Below are 21,958 nucleotides of genomic sequence, written 5' to 3'. Positions count from 1 at the left end.
CTGTCACCAACTTGCAATGTAAGATGTGTCATTTGGGACAACCTTATTTCCAGCCTCTGGGCCTCAGTGTCTCCCATGGTAAAGCAGAGATGTTCCATTAAATGATCCCCAAGAGCCTCTCACTTCCACCATGCTGAGGCTCTGGGACCCCTGGATGCTGCAAGGCTGGGCCCCAGGGGCTGCCTGGAGGAGCTGGGGTGGCTGTGACTCACCAGATAGGGTCAGGGGCTTGGAGAGCCGCATGAGGGCGATGTCATAGTCGTCCTCCTCATCCGTGTAGTTCCCGTTGATGATGATCTGGGAGATGGAGGCTGCCTCAGGCAGCTGGAGGAGGTTGCTGGTACCTGCGTAGACCTTCCAGCCTTCCAGGATCTTCTCCCGGGTCCTGCAAGAGCCACAAGGGAGCATAGTCTAGCTTCTTGTCTGGCGGAGGCCCCCTGGCAGCATCTGCCACGTAAGAGAAGCTGCAGCTGCAACACCAGCTCACAGGCAGGGGGATGGATGAAATGACCTCTGAAGGGAGCCTTCCATCTTAGCCCAGGGCTCCAGAACAATCCCCTGTCTCCAAAATCCTGTCTGGAATTGGCCACCCAGCAGCTCACAAAAATAAAGAGGAGGGATGGGCGCAATCTCTAAGCATCGACCCCATTGTCTCCTCTGCACGCCACCAACCTTCCTGTGAGGTGGACAGGACACTTCTCAGCAGTATTATCCTCAGTAGAAATGGAGCTTTAGACAGAACAAAAGGGACCTGCCGAAGACTCACTCACTGCTGGGGAAGCCAATGCCCCTGAGGCCTTGTCCTTAGAGCCCTTTCCTGCCCACCAGCCCAAAGGGACAAGCCTGGCTGGTGACAGTTAGAAGCTGACTGCACCACGCTGCCTGCGATCCCCATCCCTCCATTCCCGGGACAGCATTCCTGAGTCCTCAGGCTCCTCTCCTGGAAGCTCCGGTTGGAGGAAGTGGCAACAAACCCAAAGCCTCTTTATTTCACCCCGTTCTTCAGGGATAGGCTCGTGAGCCTGTCTCACCCTCCTCCAGGCCATCAAGGTTAATTTTCTCATTCTGGGCCTCGCTCAGAGCGAGTAACCCCAATGCATGGTCCCAGGACCAAATGGCAACTGCAGATCATGGCCCCGGCCACACCAGCACTGCCTGGTCCTGGGGGCCCCATCTCCCGACCCAAGCCCTCCTCCGCAGAGAGACAAGTCAGTCTGCCAGGAGCCCTGCCTGGTGCTCCCGACCCTGGGGGCACAGAGGCACCCACCCCTCGGGCACTTACACAAAGAAGCAGTGGGCGGCGGTGAGCACCCACTGGGCGTCGATCAGCGTGCCCCCGCAAATGTGTGTGGTGCCATAGTGTAGACTGACTTGCCAGGGCCACTTGCTCTCTGGGGCCAGCGCCCCTCCCACGATCCGCCCGGTCAGGGCCCTCAGCCCACAGTCTGGGGAGAAGCAGAAGAGATGAACCGTGACCTCTGCTGCTCTCAGAGCCGCCCCCGTGCTCCCTGGGCCTGGGCCAGGCTTAGGCAGCCCCCTGCTGAGGGCACCCCTCGGCCCACGGACACAGCTTTGCTCACTGAATCTGATGTGGCCTGGCTGTTTCCTGCCAGGACAGAGGTCCCACCGGGAGGGTCAGATTTCTGGGATCGCCTGGTGGGAAGTTCCATCCTAGGCAGCTTCCTCGTCCCCCACCCCCTACTCAGTCATTCTTTCCTTAACTTGACCAGCGCTCTCTCAGTGCCTGAAGCTTGGGGCACTGTACCAAGCACCAAGGTCATGATGGTGAATCCCAGGGTTGCCATCAGGAGCCTGGGGAGGCAGACCAAGTCTGATGTGACCCTGAATTGATGAGCCCTGTCACAGCATTTCAGAACAAAGGAGAAATTAACTTTCCATGATATGCAGGTGGGTCTATGCCCATATGGATCCCCAGAGGGTCATTTAGTGCTACTGGGGACCCTGCACGTACCCCCAAGGAAACACTTCCAAGCATGTTCTGGAGTCATCCCCCCAAAATTGTGGACAAGGCAGTCCTTGGAGTTTGTTCAGACATGTGCCCTTTTTTCTTCGAAGGGGGAGAATGGTCTGAGGGGTGGACACTCTGTCCACAGCAACCCTGTCCATAGCCCTGTGCCCACCTGCTCTGGGGAGCATCCCCCGCCCTTCATCACTGAGAACACAGCACTTGTAGGCTGGTTAACAGCTTGGGCTTTGGGGTCAGGCCCAAGGTCAGATACCAGCTCCTCACCTACCAGCAGTCTGACCGTAGGCAAGACAAACATTTTGGTCTCTTATCAGTAAGTGGGCAGTGATGGCACCTGCCTCACGAGAACCAGAAGCAATTGTTTATCAAGAGTCAGTAAGAGTAGAATATACTCAGTAAATGTTGGCCCTAGATCCAGTTCCACATCTATTGATCTGAGAGCTTTCTGCTGATCCAGACTAGCTCCCCCAGTCCTCCCTACCACCCAGCTTCCAAGAGATTTGAATGGCTGCCCCCCTATGAACAAGGTTGCTAGGCTGAGCGGAGTCAGGAGAAGGGGAAGTGCTACCCTGACACTGTCCTAGTGCCTTACAGGGAACCCAGCCCCTAAGCAGGCCTGCTGGTTAAGACCATCTTCCTGGCCGGGACGCCCACGGCTGGCCATCTCCCCCACAGAGGCCCCACCCCTCTGCTCCCTGACTCCCACCCCACACAGGCCACAGTCCAGGAGGAAGAGCATCTTCTTACGGGAACACTGGAGAGAGACATACCGCTGGGAAGGGCATTCAGACCTGCACGAAGGGACACGGAAGATGGGGAAAGGGCACATTAGATATCTCCTCCAGGAAGCCTTCCCTGATTGACTCCTTCTAAGTTCCTATGCCATTTCCTTTGCTTGAGATTAAAGATTCTGATCTCCCTCCAAGAGAGACAGACCCTTCTGGTGCTTTCTTCAGGAATGGGGATGGCTCAGTGCAAACCATCCCCACTCTTGTCCCCACCTCCACCCCCACTTTTCTTATGGTAGATTGCACACATTGGGTAGATAGATCCACGTCCTCTATACCCATGACTTCATTGTCCCAGCACCTTTCCACAGCTGAGCAGGTAGCCTGACCCTCCTCTGCCAGTTCCTCAGTGCTCCACCGGCAATGCAGCATGCAAAACAGCTAGCAGGAAGCAAGCAGCTGGGCTGCAGCTAATTCCCTTCTCCTCCCTCCCCTCTCCATCCCTTTTTCTCTGGGAGCCTGGCTCGGTCTTTCCCTCCCCAAGGTAAACACTGCTAGCTGGTGGAGCCCCCCCTCCACCCTCCCCTCAGTGGGCTGGGGACAAGGGCAGGGCCATAGTGCACAGATGACAGATGGCAAGGCCCAGGAGGGGGCTGGTGCCTCTCAGCCACGCCTCCCTGTCCCTGACCACATGCGCCTGGCCCTCCTCCTGTGGCTGCTCCCCCTCCCACTAACCCTAATGATGTTTTCCCTCCTCACTCCAAGCCCACTCCCTACAGTAGCTTCCAATCCAAACACCTGGCGGGCTGGCAGCCCCAAGGTTTATTCATTCTCTCTGGCACCCAGATAAATGCTTGGGCCACCCTGGACCTTGAGGCTGTCTCTGCTCCAAGCTTCGGTAAGAACTTTCAAGTCAGGAGACAGATGGCAAATGAAGACTGTTTTTGGAATGCTCAGGACATGCACAATGGACTCCAGGAGGCAGGGTCCCCAAAAAGCCAAAGGGGCAAGACTCCCTGACTCAAAGCCCTCCCCATTTCCCTGCCCACAGGCCCACAGCCTGGCCCATACTGCCACACCTGTAGAGGCTTTCCTGGAGGGTAGAGTTGTATTTGGAGATGGAGAAGCTGTGGACAAGATCCCTATGGGCCACCTCGGTTGTCCGGTAAGCACTGTAAGAGAGGGGAGCAAAAGAAGAATGAGCCCCCTTGAGACAAACTGCCCTCCTTCCCGGTGCCCCAGAGGCATCATAGTCCTGCTGGCAGCGACCAGAGGTGGTTAAGGCCCAATACACTCAGTTCCCACCCACTGTCCCCAGGAGCCCTGTGCACTCGCCTGATAGCGGAATTAGCACCCCCTGGGAACTTGTTAGAAATGCAAATTCTTGGGTCCTCGTAACCCTAGACCCACTGAATCAGAAACTCTGGTTCTATATTTTAGCTGGTTCTCCTCCGGGTAATTCTGATTCATATGCAAGTTCGAGAAACACTAACCTGGCCCTTTTCTAGCCAAACTGTGATCCACGGGCCAGCAGCAGTAGGACCCCAAACCTGCTGAGCCAGACTCTGCATTTTAAAGATCTCCAAGTTATGGCTTTGCACGTTAAAGTCTGAGCACCTTGCACTTGCCTCCTGGATCTCAGACCACAGTGCACATAAGAATCGCCTTGGGGCATTTGTTAAGCAGGTTTTAAATCCTAATCCAGAGATTCTGATTTTGGGGGTGCATTTTAACAATTCTGATGGGGTTGATCTATGGACCACTATCAGTGTGGCACTTCTGTGCATTTCTAGAACACGGTGTGCCCTTGCATGAGAGTGTGCCTTTTGCGTGGGCTGTTCCTCTCCCTAGGGGCTCCTCCGTTCCCTGCCCTCCGCCAGGTGCAGTCAGGTGCCCTCTGTTGCGTGCCTACAGCGCTTCTCGCAGATCCTTATCCTCACACATAGCACCGTGCTGTGGTTATCGGGTTAAGCCTCTCCCACCAAACACCTTGTTGGAGGTTCTCCAGGGGCAGGGATCTTGTCAGGGTGCCACATGGTCTCTGGCCCATATCAAATCTCAATTGTGTTCTTTGAACAAATGACACTATCTTCTGAAGCCCAAGGGAGGCTCCGATTTGCATAAGGTCGCACGACTCAGTGATAAAAGTTATTCTGACTTCTTCCAGCCAGATCCCCCAGATTCCCCTCTCCCAGGTCAGAACTCTGCAGCAGAGGTGAGAGCGGAGGGCAGCATCTAAGTCCTAGCCTCTGAGCCCTGGTCTTCAGGTGCTTCTTCTGCAGAGAGTCCGCACTGACAGCCTAAACCCTCTTCGCCACAACCTCACACACATTGGTGAACCCCAAAACTCAGAGAGGAAAGATGGACTTGGCAATGTGGCCTGGAAACAAGGGGAGCACAGGGGACTGTTTCAAAGGGGAAGACTGTCATAATCCTGCTCCCTGCTCCTCCCACCAGCATCTGCTTTGGTGTAAAATCTTTAGAGCCAAAGATTTTAAGACTTTGGCTGGCCTCAGCTGCCCCTCTCCATCCCCCTTTGATGAGGTCCAGCTCAAGCCACAGCTGCTGTAGCTCAGAGCCTGAGCCTCTATCTCCCAGCTGTGAGGACAAGACAAGGCCTGCCCAAAGCCCTACCTGCCCCCCAACAGGGCCACCATGATCATTAAATGTGATCACGGACACAAGGCCGCTTTGATGCAGAGATCATGCAGGACTGTGCTCCTACTGCATGTCTACAAATCATGACTTTGGCCTCATGAGGAACACTTGCTCCCAGACTTCGGCTCCTAGGGCCACTGTCCCTTTGAATAACTCAAGAGTGTCCTGAGCTAGGGCCTCCACCCTGGTCCTCAAGAGTCCTTTTAACAGGAGTTTCCCATGATGAGCCTGAGACGCCCTTGCAAAGAGCACAAGACATCCCTGAAGCTGGGATCCCCGGCGCAGGGAGGGGAGGAGGTTTACCTCACGAAACCCAGCTGCTGGCAGGTCTTCTCCGAGTAGGAATCATTCCAGCTGTCACTGCAAATGGGAAGCCACTGGTGGGAGGACCCAGAGTAGACTTGAAGCAGAGACTTGTCCCAGTCAAACCTCACTGCCGGACAAGAGAAGGGCAGAGCAGGTCTCAGTACCCAGTTCTTGAGCAATGTACCGAGTAAGGCTCTGAGATGCTCCTGTCCTGAGTCTCAATGCAGGTCTTTGGAGTAAAATCGCTGAGGCCTGGGGAAGGTCAGGGAGCCAGACCCAGGAGGTAATGATCACCAGCCAGGGCTCAGAAGCCCCGGATGCTAAGGAAAGGCAGAGCCAAGGCAGGGGCGGGGGGCCATGCAGAGAGCTGTCTATGCAACAGACCCCAAGGGACTGTTGCTGGGAAAAGGGGTGAGCACTGCCAGGAGCCATCACCCCAAGGAGGCAGTGACATGCCCGAACAAGAGAGTGAGGAGGGGAATACAGGCTATGATCGGACCACGTGTTCAGTCACAGAGAGATGTGGTCATGGGCAATGACACACAGGTGAAAGGCCCCCAAAGACACCGACATGATGCTGGACACAGACAAGGCACCAAAAAACCACCAAAGATCAGAGCTCAAAGAGATCTTTGGGCTCACCTAGGCCAGCCCTTGACAAACTGACCTTTATGAAACCATAGGGGTGCCAGGTCGGAGGTCACCTGCTAGGCAAAGACGAGGGACATGTAGACCGGGCCCTGGACCCCACGCCTGCCTCCAGCCAGAGTAGCTGTATTTTATCTGATACTCAGGAGCGGTCAAATTCTGAGAACCCACTAATCTTGTTCAGTTCACTCGTTTCAAATTTGGAAAATGAAGCCCAGAGAAGGTAAGTGACTTGCCCGAGTCACACAGCACTCAAAGCCAGTTTCAGACCCCAGTCTACTATGACTAGAAAGCTCCGACTCTCTGTCCATTGGCTCCCATGTGAGCTGATACACATTTTTCAGTCACCAGAGTACACACACACACACAGACACACACCCTCAAGCACACATGCACTCATGCCCCGCGTCCTTACCACAGCCCAGCTCATCACTCCTCAGCTTACAGTCCACGACCCCATCACAGCGCACAGCATGGGTGGGGCAGCTCTCCACCGGCTCCTTGTACTTGATCCCCGTGTGGCCTCGCCAGAAGTAGACTGGAAAACAGTGAAGCAGACAGCTGGGTCACCACCAGCCCCGGGAGACAAGACACTAAGCAGCCCGAGGCCCTGGGGGTTCGGAGACACCGACCTGCAATCCCTCTCGGACTCTGGGGCTCTCTTCCCCCATCTGTATGGAGAGAAAGGCTGCTCAGGAATGCTCCAGAAAGCTCTGGAAAGCTCCTGCAAGCAGGGCAGCACCAGGCAGACTCGAGCAGCCCCCCAGAGAGAGAGAGGTGGGGAGAGAGGGAGGGAGGTGCAGAGGTGGGCACTGGAAGCTCCAGTGCCCTACATTGGCCAGAGTGGCAACCAGAGAAAGCCCTCCTCCAGAATCCCAGAGCCAGCCTCTCAGAGCCCCCCTGGCATCCCGTCATCCCTGTGCTCTGTGGGTCACAGCAGAGAAATTTCTGTCTCCACAGTCCATACACACAAGCACTACCCATGCTGTCTTCTCAAAGGCTGGTCTTTTGGTCCCAGAAGCTCCTGGATCTTCATCCTCCCTCTCCCCTAAACAAGCAATGTCCTCTTTGCTCAGCTCTCACCCCATTGTTTGTCTTTATGCCTTAAAATGTCTGTCCTTTCAAAGGGCAAATTGAGGTGGCTGATTCCCAAGACCCCAGGCTTTACAAACTATGCGTGAAAGTCAGCCTCGTGACCCCCTCTGTCTGGAACAGTAACCTCTTCTCAAGCTAGGATCCCTTCCCTCCTGCCTGGAGACACCTTGCCTTGGATGCCCAAGAAACCTGAGTTCTAACTCCTTGCACTGCCCCTCATCCTCAGCCTGACCCCCGCTGGCCCTACCATGCACTCGGGCACCCATGGTGAAGGTCACCCTGTGTGTCTGCCCCTTGCAGACCTGGACACCAATGCCACCTAATGTTTTGCACTTGTCCCTCCTGGAATGCCCGCAGAGCCACCATGCAAGGGTCACCTTGACAGTCAGTGGATGCCAGGACGCGTTGTGAAACCACACTGTGATTATAACTATAACCGGAAAAAAAAAAAAAAATAACTATAACCGGGAGGCCACCCTTGGATGCCATCTCATCCCTCCATGCGTTGGTCATTCCTACTGCTCCGAGGACTACCAGGGGTGGGAGGGGCAGGAAAAGCAGAGCAGCGCATCCTGGCTGGAGGTTCACATGGACACCATGTGGCAGGCACTGTGCTGAGGCCTTTATGTGCATTGTGACAATGATGCTAGCACCTTGTCAGGCAGGTGGTGGGACCCCGAGGCTTGGAAAGTTAATTAATTTGCTTCAGTCACACAGCTGGCAAGTGGCAGAGCCAGGATGCTATGGGGGAGCCGTGCCGTGCCCTTAACCAGCTCGCTACCTCCTCCCGCGTCATGCTCGTCCTGGAGCAGCCTTGCCAGTCCTGGTTTCCGTACACTCACGCACCTGGCTCCTCCCCACACTGTGCTGCCTCTTGAACAGAAGGCTTCCCCGCTAGCCTGGCCTTTGAAGCTCTCTACCTTGCAGCTCAGCCTTACCCAACCAGGCAGACAGACCCCAAGTCCCCAAATACTCTTTTCCTCTATGGCTAAGCAGTTCCCTTCCTCCTCCCCGGGCTGACCTTGCCACGGTCCCCTACATTTCCCGCAGCTGCGTATCCCACTCAGATGCTCTCCCATCTTCCGGGCCATCACCTGACCCTTCACGAGCTGGTCTCTGCCACCCCGGCCCACATAGCTGTCACCTCTTCTCGACAGTCACATTTGGCCTCCCCTCTGCAGAGAGCCCTGGGCCATGTCCTATCTTTTCCAAAGTGTGTGTGTGTTTGGGTGGAGGGTGGGGAGGGGGCTGAGGAGGCCTGAACCCTGGAACCCTTTATCCCATTGTCTGGAAATACCCCAGAGACTTTCTATAATCAGTGCTCATATTTTTTTTTAATAATTAGCATTTATAGATTTTGTGCCAGGCACTGTGCCATTATGTCATTTACGGCTCGTAACCCAGTGAAGTCTTTATGAGAGCTGACTGGGCATGTGCATAGTCAGTCAAATGCATTGAATGAAAGAAATCCCACTCAAGGATGCAGAAACTGAGCCCAGAGTGTCTAACTCTCCCAAGCAAGATGGGCAGGAAGTAGCACCAGTGCAGCCTGAGCCCGGTTCCCCCAACCTAGCTGCTCAAAGGGCCTGGAGACACTGTGGTCCACGGCCTTTCGCAGGAGTGTCTGTGGGGCACAGTAGCCAGGCGAGTGTGTGTTCCCCACTCCTGGCTCCCTGCTGTGTGCCCCCATCCGGGGACCCCAACCCACCCCACCATGACCAGAACCTTCCCCCGGTCCCTCCCTTGAACTCACGGAGAATGATGAGTGACACCACGAGGGCGATGAGGAGGAGGACACATCCGATGAGCGGCAGCCGCTTCTGGCCCTCCTGCCAGGTGAACTTGGGCAAGCCGATACCTAGGAGTGGCCGCAGCAGGGGGTGGTAAGGCCATGGGTGAGAGGTCTGGTACAGAGGAGGAGGGGGAGGGAGGCAGGCTGGCCCGGGAGGGCCCGTTAGGACCGCTCCACTCAAGGATATGGCACCACCCCGACCCCCGACAGCTCCCTTAGCTGAGCATCTCCGACGGGCCAGCCGGGCACTTGCGAGTGTCCTCCGGTGGAATTCTCACAGCAACCGTGTGAGCTGGGTGCTGTTGCCCTCATTTTATAGGTGGGGAGACGGAGGTTCACGAAAGTTAAAGAACTTGCTCGAGGGTGCTGGACTAGTGAACAGCAGGGCGGGATGTCCCATGATGTGTGCCTCATGCCAGAGGCCACCACACCAGAGTGCCTCACCAACCCTTGCGAGGGCAGGACGGTGAGAGGGGCCCCAAATATGGGATCCTCGGCCCGGCCAGTTTGTATGGTGATGGTGGGGACAGTCTGAAGTCTATGACAGGCAGAGGGCAGCGCTGAGATGGGCAGAAACCCTGTTTCGTCAGGGGCAGAGCCAGCCCCAAGGCCCATCCAGCAGCTCTGGCTTCCAGCAGCTGACCCAGGTAGGCCAGGTTGAAAAGACGGAGGTGGAGAGTGCCTGCCTGGTCAGAATTTCCTCCTTCCCTCCTCTCCCCATAGATGGGCCCAGGATCAGGACCCTGCTCCAGGGCAGACCCCTGCCTCCCAGCACATCCACGGGGCAGCCTAAGGGAAGGACTCCAGTCTCCCGCCAGAGTCCTTGCTCTTGAAATCCGCACTCTGACTCACACTGCGCAGCCTCCAAAGTCACAGCTGCTTTGTTGGTCCTGGTTTCTTCTCCCCTACCCCATTTGCCCCAATTTTCCACTGTGTTGGGCCTGCATGTAATGGCTCCTTTCTGCCCCCCACCTCCCCAGGCCCCCCACTGCCCACACCTGACTACTCCCCCTGCTTCCCACACATCACTAGCCAAGGGATAGAGGAAGAGCAGGGAGTGCCAACTCTGAGATTTCCTCCCCACCCGTCACCTGCTTCCCCGTTCCTCTCCCTCCCCTGCAGTGTCCCCCCTTACCTGTGCTCTCCTCGGTGGCTCTGGTGGCTGGCGCTGACCTGGCAGGAGATGCCCGGATGGGCACGGCCCCCACTGGTGTTGCTCTAACAAGGTACACTCTCGTTGGAGAGGATGTCGTGGAGGCTGACCTGGCAGACGATGACCTGGAAGGGGAGGCCCGGGCTGGAGTTCCCCGGGCTGGGGACGCCCCGGCTGGAGACGTCCTTGCTGGAGATGTCCTGGCTGGGGAAGCATTCTGAAAGCAGAGTGAAGGGTATCCCTTAGGCTGCTCCCCTGAGGACCCACCCAGCTATCAGCCCAGCTGAGCCAAGAGATACATGCTCTGGGGCAAGCAGCTAGGTGGGGAGCAAACCGCCCCTGCCATCACCACTGCCATCACCTCCTCACCCTGGCAGGGAAGCAGTTGAGAAGAGAGTGTCCCGGGATGGAGTGCAAGTTCAAAGAGCCTGCACTTGCCAGCTCCCTACAGTCTCCCTGCATCACAGGGACCTGCGGAGGTGGGCAGAGAGCAGTGGGCCATCTGCCTGGGGCTTGGGGACCCTTGCTTTGGCTACATGTGTCTAGGGACCCTCCTTCTGAGGGTTGCTCAAGATGTAAAAGCTGGTGTGGCAGGACCAAGGTCTCCCTCTGATCAGCCACTGGACCCCTCCTCATCTCAAGAAGAAGGAAGGTGAAAACAGGCTCTTCTGGGAAACCCGGAGGGACCAGTCCTAGTCCCAGTCCCAGCTCTCCCTAGACATACAACTTTGAGGAAGCCACATAAAGAACAAAGATAACTTCAGAGAAAACACTTTAACACTACTGCCCAGGTGTGTAAGGATTTTTAGTGAGAAAGCTCATGCAACTTGCATCTCCATTGGGCCATTGGGACTTGGCTTCCAGGTCCCAGACAAAGAACTCTTTTTCTAGAATCTGTTTGGAAAGTAAAAAATTGCTCAAGGAGGTGGGGAGACTAATCACCCTTCCCTCCCTCTCCACTTCCACACCCCCCACACCCCTGCCCTTTCCTCGTGTGTGCGCCAGATTTGTAAAACCCCATTCTTACTATGAGCTGTCATCAAAAAGCGTGAAAAGCATTGCTTAAGAAAAGCCCTGGCCTGCCTTGTACCCCACCATTCTCAGCAATTCCAGACTTGTCTTGCTCACTCGGACACCTGTATGCACACCACACACACTCACACACACATGTGCTCACTCACCAATGCATCAGGGAGAGCGGAGAGGCAAAATCGGAAGAAGGTATAGGCTGGGGTAGCAGTCCACACCACTCTTCGACAAGATCCTTAGCCCGACTCAGCTCCAGGGGGAGTGGTTTGTTCATTCAGATTTAACACTCTAATGGCTGGTTATAGAAGACTTTGCATGCTCCAAGGGCTTTGTATGTGTTTACTCACTTAATCCTCAGAACAGAACCACTCCCATTTTGCAGAGAGACAAAGCGATGGGATCAAGTTGTCATAGCCGGGGACTGCTTCTGTGAGCTGGAGAGCCGGAGTGTGAGTCCAGAAAGCCAGGCTCGGAGGCCAGCTCAACCTTGAGGCATTGCTGCCTCTCTGAGGAGCGACTCCTTATGTAATCCAGCAGCCAGCTGGCCTTAGTCGGCAATCAGGGAACACTGGTCCTGTTTCTCCCTGGAAAGTGGAGCCTTTGGGGTGCTCTAAATCTAAGAGGGAGCAGTCCAGGGAACGAACAGGAGTGGCATGGATGGTGAGGGCAGCGCACCTGTGCTGGGGGCACAGTCAGCAGGGCTGTGCAGAGGGGGCAGGCTCTGGACCCCTGGCACCTGTTTCCATCCCTCATCTGCCACCGTGCTTAACACTGGACACGATTAGGAAGCAAACCAGTTCAGGAAAAGCCCTCGTTGTTAGAACACCAGCCCAAGTCAACACCATCATCCCTATCAGGCAGGGGTTTGGATTTAACTTTTTATTTTTATTTTATTTATTTATTCATGAGAGACACAGAGAGAGAGGCAGAGACATAGGCAGAGGGAGAAGCAGGCTCCCTGTGGGGGGGGGGGGGGATGCGGGACTCAATTCCAGGACCCCGGGATCATGAACTGAGCCAAAGGCAGATGCTTAACTGCTGAGCCACGCAGGTGCCCCTGGTTTTACTATTTTTAACTCTCTTTTCTAAGAGTCAGAAGGAACTGATTTGGTCACTGCCTCATTGTTCTGGAGGTCGCAAAATGGATTCAAGGAGGAACCTCGAGTCTCTGGCCACACTCAGCTTAGTATGGGCAGGGACCAGGACCCATTACTCCAGGGAGTTACTGGGGTTAATTAATGGATATCCGTAAGAGATCCAGGTGCTTGGGCCAGCCAAGCAGGGACACAGTTGTGTGTGTTTAGGGATCTGAAGGGCATGCAGCTGGCCCAGCTGGCCCAGAGCTCAGATTCCCCTCTCACCTCCCCTATCTAGAGACTAGATCTCCAGAAGGGGAAAACAGATGAGCCCGCAGATGCTTCAAGGGGAGCAGGACTGGGGTTGGGGGCAAGGAGAGGCAGAGAGGAAATGCTGAAATATAGCATGCATCAGCCGACAGCACTGGCTTTGGAGTCAGGCAGATCCAGGGCACCATCCTACCTCCAGGTGTGTCACCTCGGGCAGGACACTTAACCTTCCTTTTTCTTTTTCTTTTTTCTTTTTTTTTTGAAATATATTTTATTTTTTTTTAATTAACTTTTATTGGTGTTCAATTTACCAACATACAGAAAAAACACCCAGTGCTCATCCCGTCAAGTGTCCACCTCAGTGCCCGTCACCCATTCCCCTCCAACACCCGCCCTCCTCCCCTTCCACCACCCCTAGTTCGTTTCCCCGAGTTAGGAGTCTTTATGTTCTGTCTCCCTTCCTGATATTTCCCAACATTTCTTTTCCCTTCCTTTATATTCCCTTTCACTATTATTCATATTCCCCAAATAAATGAGAACATACACTGTTTGTCCTTCTCCGATTGACTTATTTCACTCAGCATAATACCCTCCAGTTCCATCCACGTTGAAGCAAATGTGGAACAATCCACAAAAACAAGGACTGAATAGATATGATGACACTAAACCTTTTTCTTTTTCTTAATTTGTAGAATAGGACTAATGATCTTGAGGATTCAAGGAGGTAACACAGAAAATGTCTCGCCTGGGTCTGGCACACAGCAGCCAGGCGGGAAATGAGAATCTCCCTCCGCTTTTGCACTGGCCCACACAACACCCACCTTGCTGAGATTTAACAGCCGTGGGCCTTACCGATGGGCCGAAAGGTGGGAGCTCATCTTAGAGAAAAAAGAGGGTGCTAGACAAAGACCAGACTAAAGTTCTTCAATGAGAGAGACAAACCCAGGCTGTGTAGAGCCTGTGCTGGCCACCAATGGTGGCCCGAGCCTTGGCACCTGCCTGGGACCCTGGCTAGCATCAGGCATGTCAACTAGCCTGCCAGCCTTCCCTCCCTGCTATGCTCACACTACAGGCCTTTCCCACCCTTGGGGGCAAATTCCCATTACACGATGCAAGAAAATGATAATAGCTCACCATATATGGTACTTTAGAATGACAATAAATTTCCATGTCTGTGGTCTCACAAGGTCCTCACTCCAACCCTGAATATTTTTAGAAGCCCCTTTTACAGATGACAAAACCAAGGTGCAAGGCTCAGATTGCTTAGAATCACAATCAGGATTCTTCCCCAAGCCTGTGTGTGTGGGTCCCCTGCCTTCTCAAGTCAGCAGCAAGAGCCCCCGACACAGTCTTCTCCTGGCACCCGTACACAGGGTGCTCCTTCTGCATTTGTGACCTTGCCTGAGAACTGGGGCCTGGGGCCTTACAGGCTGGGAGTGCCATGGGGAGCCCGGAGATAAGGCCAGTGGTTCTACAGTGATCTCACTCTTGTGGAACTTTCTGGTGGGTCCCATGGCCTGCCAAGATTTGATGGAGCCTGGGGACGGGAGAGGCCCCATGCCAGGTAACAAGCTCGGTCTACACCAGCGGGTGACTCTGGGCCTATGGCTCCACCTCTTCACACTCCCAGTTTCCTCATCTGTAAGGTGAGCCAGTCACCAGCTTCATAGCACTGGAGTGATAGGTGCTGTATGTACAGTAAGGACTCGGTGCCCATTAGCAGTGACAGTGGCCGGTCATCTGTCTGTTAAAGATGCTGGACTTTAAGTAGAAAAATCTGTGTTCAAATATGACTGCGTGAATTCCTGAACGGTCTGCCCTGGGCAAGTAAAGGGAACGCGTCTGTCTCAATGTGCGTGAGATGGGGATGACCTTGCCTCCCTCCCCCAGATAACTGCAGGATAAACATGGAAGAACCTGGTCCACAATTGTGTTTCACATCGTAGCAAAGGCCGAAGCCCAGTAGGGACTTAGCTTGACCCCATTTCGACCTTATCACAGCTCTCTATGGGAGGTATTGTTAACCCCATTTTATGGATTTTGAAACTGAGGTCCCAGGAGGTTAAGAACATACCCAAACCCACCTCTCAGGTAAGTGACAGGGCTCGAATCCTGCCCAGGCAGGATCTGGACCCACAGTATCACGAGTGTCACCAGTAACTTCCTTCACTTCCTTGAGGCTGACAGCGTGCGAAGAGCTTCCACACCCATTATTTCCTGGGATCCTCATGGGGTCTTGCTCGCAAATTGGGCAGGAACTATGGCCCCTGGTTTATTCTTGAGGAAACCGGGGTAGGGGACCAGACAGCATGCCTAGAGCCCCTGAACCAGTTGGTGGGCTTGTGGGGACTTCCCACAACCTTCTGATTTCACATTCAAGAGCTCAGGCTGTCCCCACTGGAGTAGGACCCCAGGGCCCTGGTCCTGGTGCCACTTCACCAGGGCAGGAAAAAGGGACCTGGGATGGGCTGGTGGAGGCCCAGCGGGAGGAGGTGGGAAGGCTGGGGGAGGCTGAGCAGTGGGAGGGAGTTAGATCAGAGATGTGGGGGGAGGGGGGCTTGGTGGAAAGCTCAGGGCAGCCAGAAAGGCACAGGGGTCTCCCAGCCTTCCTTGGCCAAGCCTTTCCCCAGTGCTTATCCCACCACACGAAGGTCTCAACATGCGTACCCATGGCCTCGGCCCCCAAGGAAGCAGGGAGAAGAGTCCCTGGGGAGGTGAGCTGGGGTCTGGGCAGGAGACTCCCATGGGTCCCTCTACCCGGAGTCTGGAGAGAACTAGGGCATGTAAAATGCGACCGATCTTGGGCTCAGTACCCAAGGGTCTGGGAGGGGGTGAGTCATCCTCAGCCAGTCTCTAAAGCTGCCACCTTAGCCTCAGCAGCCTGTGAAAGCCCTCCCAGGTCTGGGGGGCAGGGGCAGAGGTGGGGGCATGGAGGGGAGGCTGGGCCTTGGGGGTAGACAGGGCCCCAGAGGCCTCAGTAGAGCAAGCACTCTGGTGTCAGAGCTGGTGGGAGGCACATGCAGAGGTTTGGGCCTCAAAGACAAGGCAAAGAGAAGAGGCCTGACCCCATGTTCCCCATGAGAGCTGCCATGTGGGAAACCCTGAATCCCAGCAGGATGGACGGGCAGCCCCAAGACCAGAGGAAGGCAGCCTCCATGGTGAGGCCGTCTGCTCCATCCCCCTGACTCTGAACCTCAATCTGAAGCATCGCAGGATGCTGAGAAGAGCTCCCATTTTCCAGGACCACTAGAATAGGTTCCACAGCCATTCTTTACCCAATTCATGGCCTGCCACCCCACCTGCTGGAAGTTCCTCCTCATGTCTAACCCATTATAGCAGTAACTCATTTCCTTTCCTCAATTCTTAGCCAGCAGCTACTGAGATTCCAGCCGCCCTCCTGGTGGCCTGGCCTCACCCTCAGAGCAGATGCCTCCAGTAGGTGGGAAAGAGGGTGGGAGGACACTTTGTGCCCAGAGCGCCAGGATCCAAGGGGCTGAGCCCAGGCCAGAACCAGCCCAACTCCTGGCCTTCGCCAGTGAGCAGAAGACCCAGCAACGGAATTCAGATGACCCACTCCAGGCTCCCCACGACCCGCCTGCAGGCGAGAGGCTCCTCAGCCTGTCTGGGGGCAGATGGACAGGGCCGAGCCAGAGGGTGGGTGACTCTAGGCCACTTCCCTGACCAAGCACTGCCAGTCATTCTTTCCTGGCCCTGCCTCTCCTCCCCGCCCCAGGCCCTACAGGGTGGTCTCTGGGGTCAGCCCCTGGGGTAATCCGTGGTTTCCCGTGGCAGAGCCTGTCCCGTGGGCCCTCACCTGCTGGGGGATGGCTGTGAGAGGACAAGGACCCCCGTGGCCCTGCCCTTGGTGTCTCTCCACGTCCTGCCAGCCCAGCCAGCCATGCCAGGGAGGAGGGGGTCCTCTGCTGCACTGTGCCCTGTGGGAGCCACCTCAAGGATGGCTCAGTTTTGTGGCTGCTGCCAAGGATTGAGCTCCGGGCTTTGCTTAGCGACTGTGCTCCAACCACAGGAGGCGGCCTCGACTCTGGAATAGAGGCACCATGGCTGCTCAGAGCCCACAGCAGGCAGGGAGAAGAATCTAGTAAAGGGCTCCTGTGGGAACATCCACCCAGGCAGCAGCAGCCATAACGCAACTTCAGGACCCAAGGGCAGATCCACCAGGGCCCATTCAAGTCCAGTCAAAGCTGGCAGGGCCTCCCTCCTCTGCCCTGCACCCTCCCTTCAGAGAGCCTCCACCCCAGGGCAGGCTGGGCACATCACTGGCTGCCAGGGCTAGAAGGATCTTGAAAACCCTCTAGTTGTAGTTCCTTTAGCCTACTGATAAGGTGATGAAGGCCCAGAAACGCAATGCAACTAGTCTAAGGGCACACAGCCAGTTGAGGGCAGGGCCCAAAACAGAACCTTCTGGCTCCTGACCTCGGGCTGCTGCACATCACTGTGCTCTCCCAGCACCCTTTACCAGGCTCCAGTGGGGAAGGACTCCCCACCAGACTTAGGCCCCTGTGGCAGCTTCTTTCTCCCGGTGATCCTGAGTATCAAGGATGTTCAGGATGGGGGGCAGAGGCAGGACCCTAGCCTGGCACCCCAGCCTCCCAGGCTAGGCAGGAAGAGATGCCCCAGTCCCCACTAGAAGCACCAGGAAAAATCAGGAGCTTCCTTGGGCAAGACCTAAGTGGGCCCTGTGCCTGTCAGGATGCTGGGGAGCCCATGGGCCATGGTAGGGGAGCCCTGAACCCATCCCACTGTGGATGGGACTGTGCTTGAACTGGCCTCCAAGGAACTGATCTGAACTGGGACGGAGTGGATCATGCTTCTTTTCCTTCCTCCTCAGCCCAGGCTTCCTTGGACCTCTAGGTACACACGGCTTCCTCCTACTCCCCCCTCCCTGAACCCAGAGAAATTCCACAAATGCAGTCTCCCCTCAGAGCACAGCCAGATTCCCCAGCACCCCCTTCCAAACTGGGAAACCCCTGGAATCAAACTGGGCTCCAGACAAGAAGCCAAGCGGAGGCCTCCCCTGCAGCAGGCTTGGGAGGCCAGGGGAGTCTTGCTTCTGCTCCCAACCGTGCATGACCTTAAGGACAGTTGTATCCCTCTCCGGGTTTCTGCTCCCTGACCTAAAAAAGGAAGGGAGCAGACAAATTGGCTGTTTTGAAGCAGGGTTCCCAGAGCATTAGAGGTTCCATGGAAATACCTCCGCGACTATTGTAGCAGGGAAAGGGCTTGGAGTCCTTCACCCCACTTCAGACAGAGGAGATCCACTTCACAGTTGTGTACAATGGGCTCTACATACGGTTTCATTTGACAAAAGAGGCTGCTACAAAGGACTTGAAAATTGCCAGCCTGGGCGAGCACTGAAGTTCCTTCTAGTTTACGATGATGCCTCATGAAAAAGCCTCGGGGAATCCCTCTTAGACCAGACTCAAAACACCTCCTTGTCCATTCATTCATGTGTTCATTCATTCATTTGTCCATTCATCAAAGAGGTTAAAGAACACCCAGGACTTACTGCTGCCAAGCAAATAACCTTTGATCACCCAGGGTCTTGCTGCCTCAGTTTCTGCCCCCACCCCCCATGTGCCTTCTGTGCCAACGCTGGGGAAGTGACACCGTTCAGGGCTGGTACATAATGGAGGTTCCCTGGACAGTCCTATCAGAGGAGCCACACTCCATGAGGTCCTGCCAGGGTCCCGACAAAGACCCCCAGGTTCCCCATGATGGCTTCCCTCGTGCTTCCCCCCCAGCACCCTGGCCACCTGGCTGGGCACGGTCTACCACCGCTGTTGCCGTACCAAGAGGAAGTTGTTTTGCCAAAACAAGACACTTAAGCTAAGTGGCTATTGTTACATCAGCTGGCCTTCCCGCCCAGCACCCAAACCTGGAGCCCCGTACACACACTCCCACACATTCTCATTCACATTTGCCAAGTCACAGGGACAATGCAGGGGGAGGCAGGGAGGGATGGGCCAGGTGGAAGGTTGCCCAGCACCAATGACAACATAAAACACAGAGGTCTCAGGTGAGGGCAGCATCCCTGTAGGGCCAAAGGCCAGGTGCCAAGGGTCCTGAGGGAGCCTGCACTATGGGGTCAAAGGCACAATGACCTGACCCCATTGGTTGGCTATCTTAGGAACCTGCCCAGCCCCTGCAGGGGAGAGTACCTCATCCTGAACCAGCCCTGGGTCTGCCAACCACTCTCTGGTCCATGACCTCTGAGGTCTTTGACTAAGTGAGAACCTGCTCTATTATAAGAAGACTCGGTCTACAATGGATTGCTGCTTTAGCAGTGGGTCCATCAGTCTTTCTTTAATAAGCATTGCACTTCTGTAAGCATTAAGAATGTGAGGCCTATGGAAAACAACACAAAACACACACTACTATTCAAGAACAAATGCACATGTCCTATTCAGGGTGGCACACCTGCAATCCCATTCCATGTAATTCCAAAGACTGTCATGGAACCAGAAAGGGACCTGGGGGTGGAGCGGGAAGCAATTTGTCCAACCCTCATTTTTGGTAGGTGGAAAAGCTGAGGCATGGAGAGATTTGTCCACATCATTAGAGGAGTCAGGGCTAGACCCTAGATGATGATAGGAGGAGGAGGAGAAGGAGGAGGAGGAGGAGGAGGATAATCTGAACGCTCTGTGACTCTCTCTCTCTCTCTGCCAGATGCTATTTAAAAAGGGCCTCATAACTGAAAGTCACTAGGCTAAGGCTCCTTGAAGTTGACACTATCTTTATTCATTTTACAGATGAAGAAACTGAGGTACAAAAAGGTTGATTTTCCCAAAGTCACAGGTGACCTGGAACTTGGTCAGTGTTCTACCCATATCATGCAGCTTCTCCTTCGAAGACAGAGAAGCTTTCTCACCTCCTGTCCAAGGTCCCCCGTGAAGACCCAACCAACTCACACAGGAGCTTCATCAGGCTTAAGTCCCTTGCCCACCATCTTCCTCAATACTTTATGGAGCCAAAGAACCAAAACCACAATGTACATCTGTCTGCCATGAAGCCCTCGGAGAGAAGGCATGGCCATAGACAATCAGTTTCTCCCAATCTCCCCTTAACTGGCCTGAAGAAATCTTCTACAAAGAACCCCAGACAGCTCTCCCTGCCCCGACCCGAGGCTCACTATCTTGAAAGTTCTGCCTTAAACAAGGGGGTGAATTTCAGAATCTTAAATTAGGAAGTAGTGGTTTAGTTCTTTCACTCCAAAGTAAGTTAGGACGGCCTCCCAGAACGAATATGGTGCCCACCACACCACGTAACACTTCTTCCATCAGGATGAAAAGTCTGCTCCCCACTCTGTGCCCCTCTGGTGACCTTCCATGTTGGTCCCTAATTCTGGAAAGATGAGCATCGTAGGCAGATGTCACCTCCATCACCCTGCCTGGGGACCGGCCTTAACCTCCTTTGGACAAATCAGCCCTTCTCCCCATTGTATTTAGAGATCAAGTTTAGGCCCCCAGAAAGTCACCAACAAACATGCCCAATGGCTGTGACTGTGAGTTCACCTTCCCCACACCTCAGACAAAACTCTATTCTGCCCTGTGCACTGCCTTTACTGCTCACCAGCAGCTCTAGGAAGCTAGAGGCCTAGGACCAAATGACTTTGGTGAGGTGGAGACAGGAACCCAGGAGAACAGTGCAGAGGTTGGGAGGGAAACCTCGGAAAGAAAAGTCAAAAGGGGCCTGGAACAATGGTGGAAAAGATGGTGGTAAAGGTTGCAGAGAAGTATCTGGGGTTCAGAATGGACCACAAGCCACCTATAAGCACAGCACATAGGCTGAGCTGATCCTTCTCAAACCCAGAGCTGCCCCATCCTTCCCAGAGTCTCTGATTCTACTACTTCAGTGAAGAATAAAAGAAGATGAAGAGAAGTAGAAAGCAAGACCTCAGGAGAAGTTAGAGCACAAGAAGAATGTCCCTCAAGAAAAGAAAGCTGAGGCACAGCTGAACAAAATCTTTGGAAGCCTTTGCGTCTATAACTGTCTTTTCCACGGACAACATCCTAGCTGCTCTCTGCCACCACCAAGAACAGAAGAGGAAAGGAACCTGAGTTGTGGCAGAAGGAATTACGCTCAGACATAAGAATCATTTTCCAAGCATGAATATCGTGAAGCCTGAAAATAAGTGACCAAAGGAGATTGAAAAAAATCCCCTGGAAGATCTTAAAAACAAAGGAAGTCACATTTTCTAAGATGGTTTAGGAGCCTAGTGAAGGGGTTAGCCAAGGTAACCTTGAAGCCCAGCTAGAATGCTAAGTTCCGGTGATTTCTCAAGCCGGCAAAAGTGATGATCTAACAGCATTAATGCCCTGGCCAGGGTGTTTCACAGGCCACAGAGCAGGAGCTCAACATTCAGGCACAGCCCTGTGGTGCTTCCCGACCAGATCCCAAATCCCATCGGCTCCTCCCCGGGGCCCCTCCTGGAAATCGGGATAGAAGGAGGCTGAGCAATCCCAATCCCAAGTAGCTTCAAGTAAGAAAAGGCTCATTCAACTTCCCCCAAAACCTGAGGCATACAGGTGGCCGGGCCCCACCTATCTTGCAGCCCTGCCCCTGCTTCCCCGGCGCTGGGAAGTTCTGGCCCAAGGCCTGTAACCACTCACCCGGCTGCTGTCCCTTTCCATGGTCTCCCGAGGGGTGAGGCTTCTGGGCTCAGCTGATGTCCACAGGAAGATCCATGTTGGCCCCTGTCTTCCCCGGCATGTGGAGAAAAAGGGGGCTGGAAGGCTGAGGGCCAGCCCCCACCAGATGGGGCGGGGAAGCGGGTTGGGACGTGTGAGGTAATCTCAAGTATAAACAACACCACAGAACTAGCCAGACCTGTCCCTCTCCTCTCCTCCGAGGCCATCCCAGTTACTCAGCGAATACCAAATACCAAATACCGGGAGTGTGAAGTTACCTCTACCCCTGAAACTGCCCCCACAGAGTCAGCTATGAGGAAATGAGGGGTTCCAGAATGCTTCTTTCAGAGGGAGCATTCTCAGAGGGAAAAATCCAGGCCCTGTGAAGACCATCGTAGGCCTGTCAACCTGAGCACCTCAAACAGATGCTCCAGCGCCCTCTGAGGCAGGTCTGTGTTTCCACAGGGAACATCCAAGGCCAGGGACCGGGGCCCCAACCAGGGCAGGACGGTGTCATCCTTCATCTCCAAGGACCACGTGTCTAAATCCCCAATCAAGGTACACTGCG

The 21,958-nt window shown here is 54.7% G+C and overlaps 1 protein-coding gene across 1 annotated transcript in view; it reads right to left on the bottom strand.

The window, feature by feature from the left end:
* The window catches only part of TMPRSS13 (transmembrane serine protease 13), a 28,536-nt gene extending 7,076 nt beyond the window's left edge, over positions 1-21,460 (bottom strand). The window contains exons 1-9 of the mRNA XM_041772025.1: positions 21,373-21,460; positions 10,350-10,584; positions 9,176-9,280; positions 6,743-6,865; positions 5,677-5,806; positions 3,795-3,887; positions 2,735-2,778; positions 1,283-1,445; positions 213-385 (exon numbers count right to left, since the gene is read on the bottom strand). Of these exons, the coding sequence (XP_041627959.1) occupies positions 213-385; positions 1,283-1,445; positions 2,735-2,778; positions 3,795-3,887; positions 5,677-5,806; positions 6,743-6,865; positions 9,176-9,280; positions 10,350-10,584; positions 21,373-21,393 (1,087 nt within the window). The 5' untranslated portion in view covers positions 21,394-21,460. The remainder of the gene's footprint in view (positions 1-212; positions 386-1,282; positions 1,446-2,734; positions 2,779-3,794; positions 3,888-5,676; positions 5,807-6,742; positions 6,866-9,175; positions 9,281-10,349; positions 10,585-21,372) is intronic.
* Positions 21,461-21,958: the final 498 nt, after the last annotated feature.

This window comes from Vulpes lagopus, chromosome 10 (assembly GCF_018345385.1).
Source record: "Vulpes lagopus strain Blue_001 chromosome 10, ASM1834538v1, whole genome shotgun sequence".
Lineage (NCBI taxonomy): Eukaryota > Metazoa > Chordata > Mammalia > Carnivora > Canidae > Vulpes > Vulpes lagopus.
Note: the sequence above shows the minus strand (reverse complement) of the source record. Positions and strands in the feature narration are given on the sequence as shown.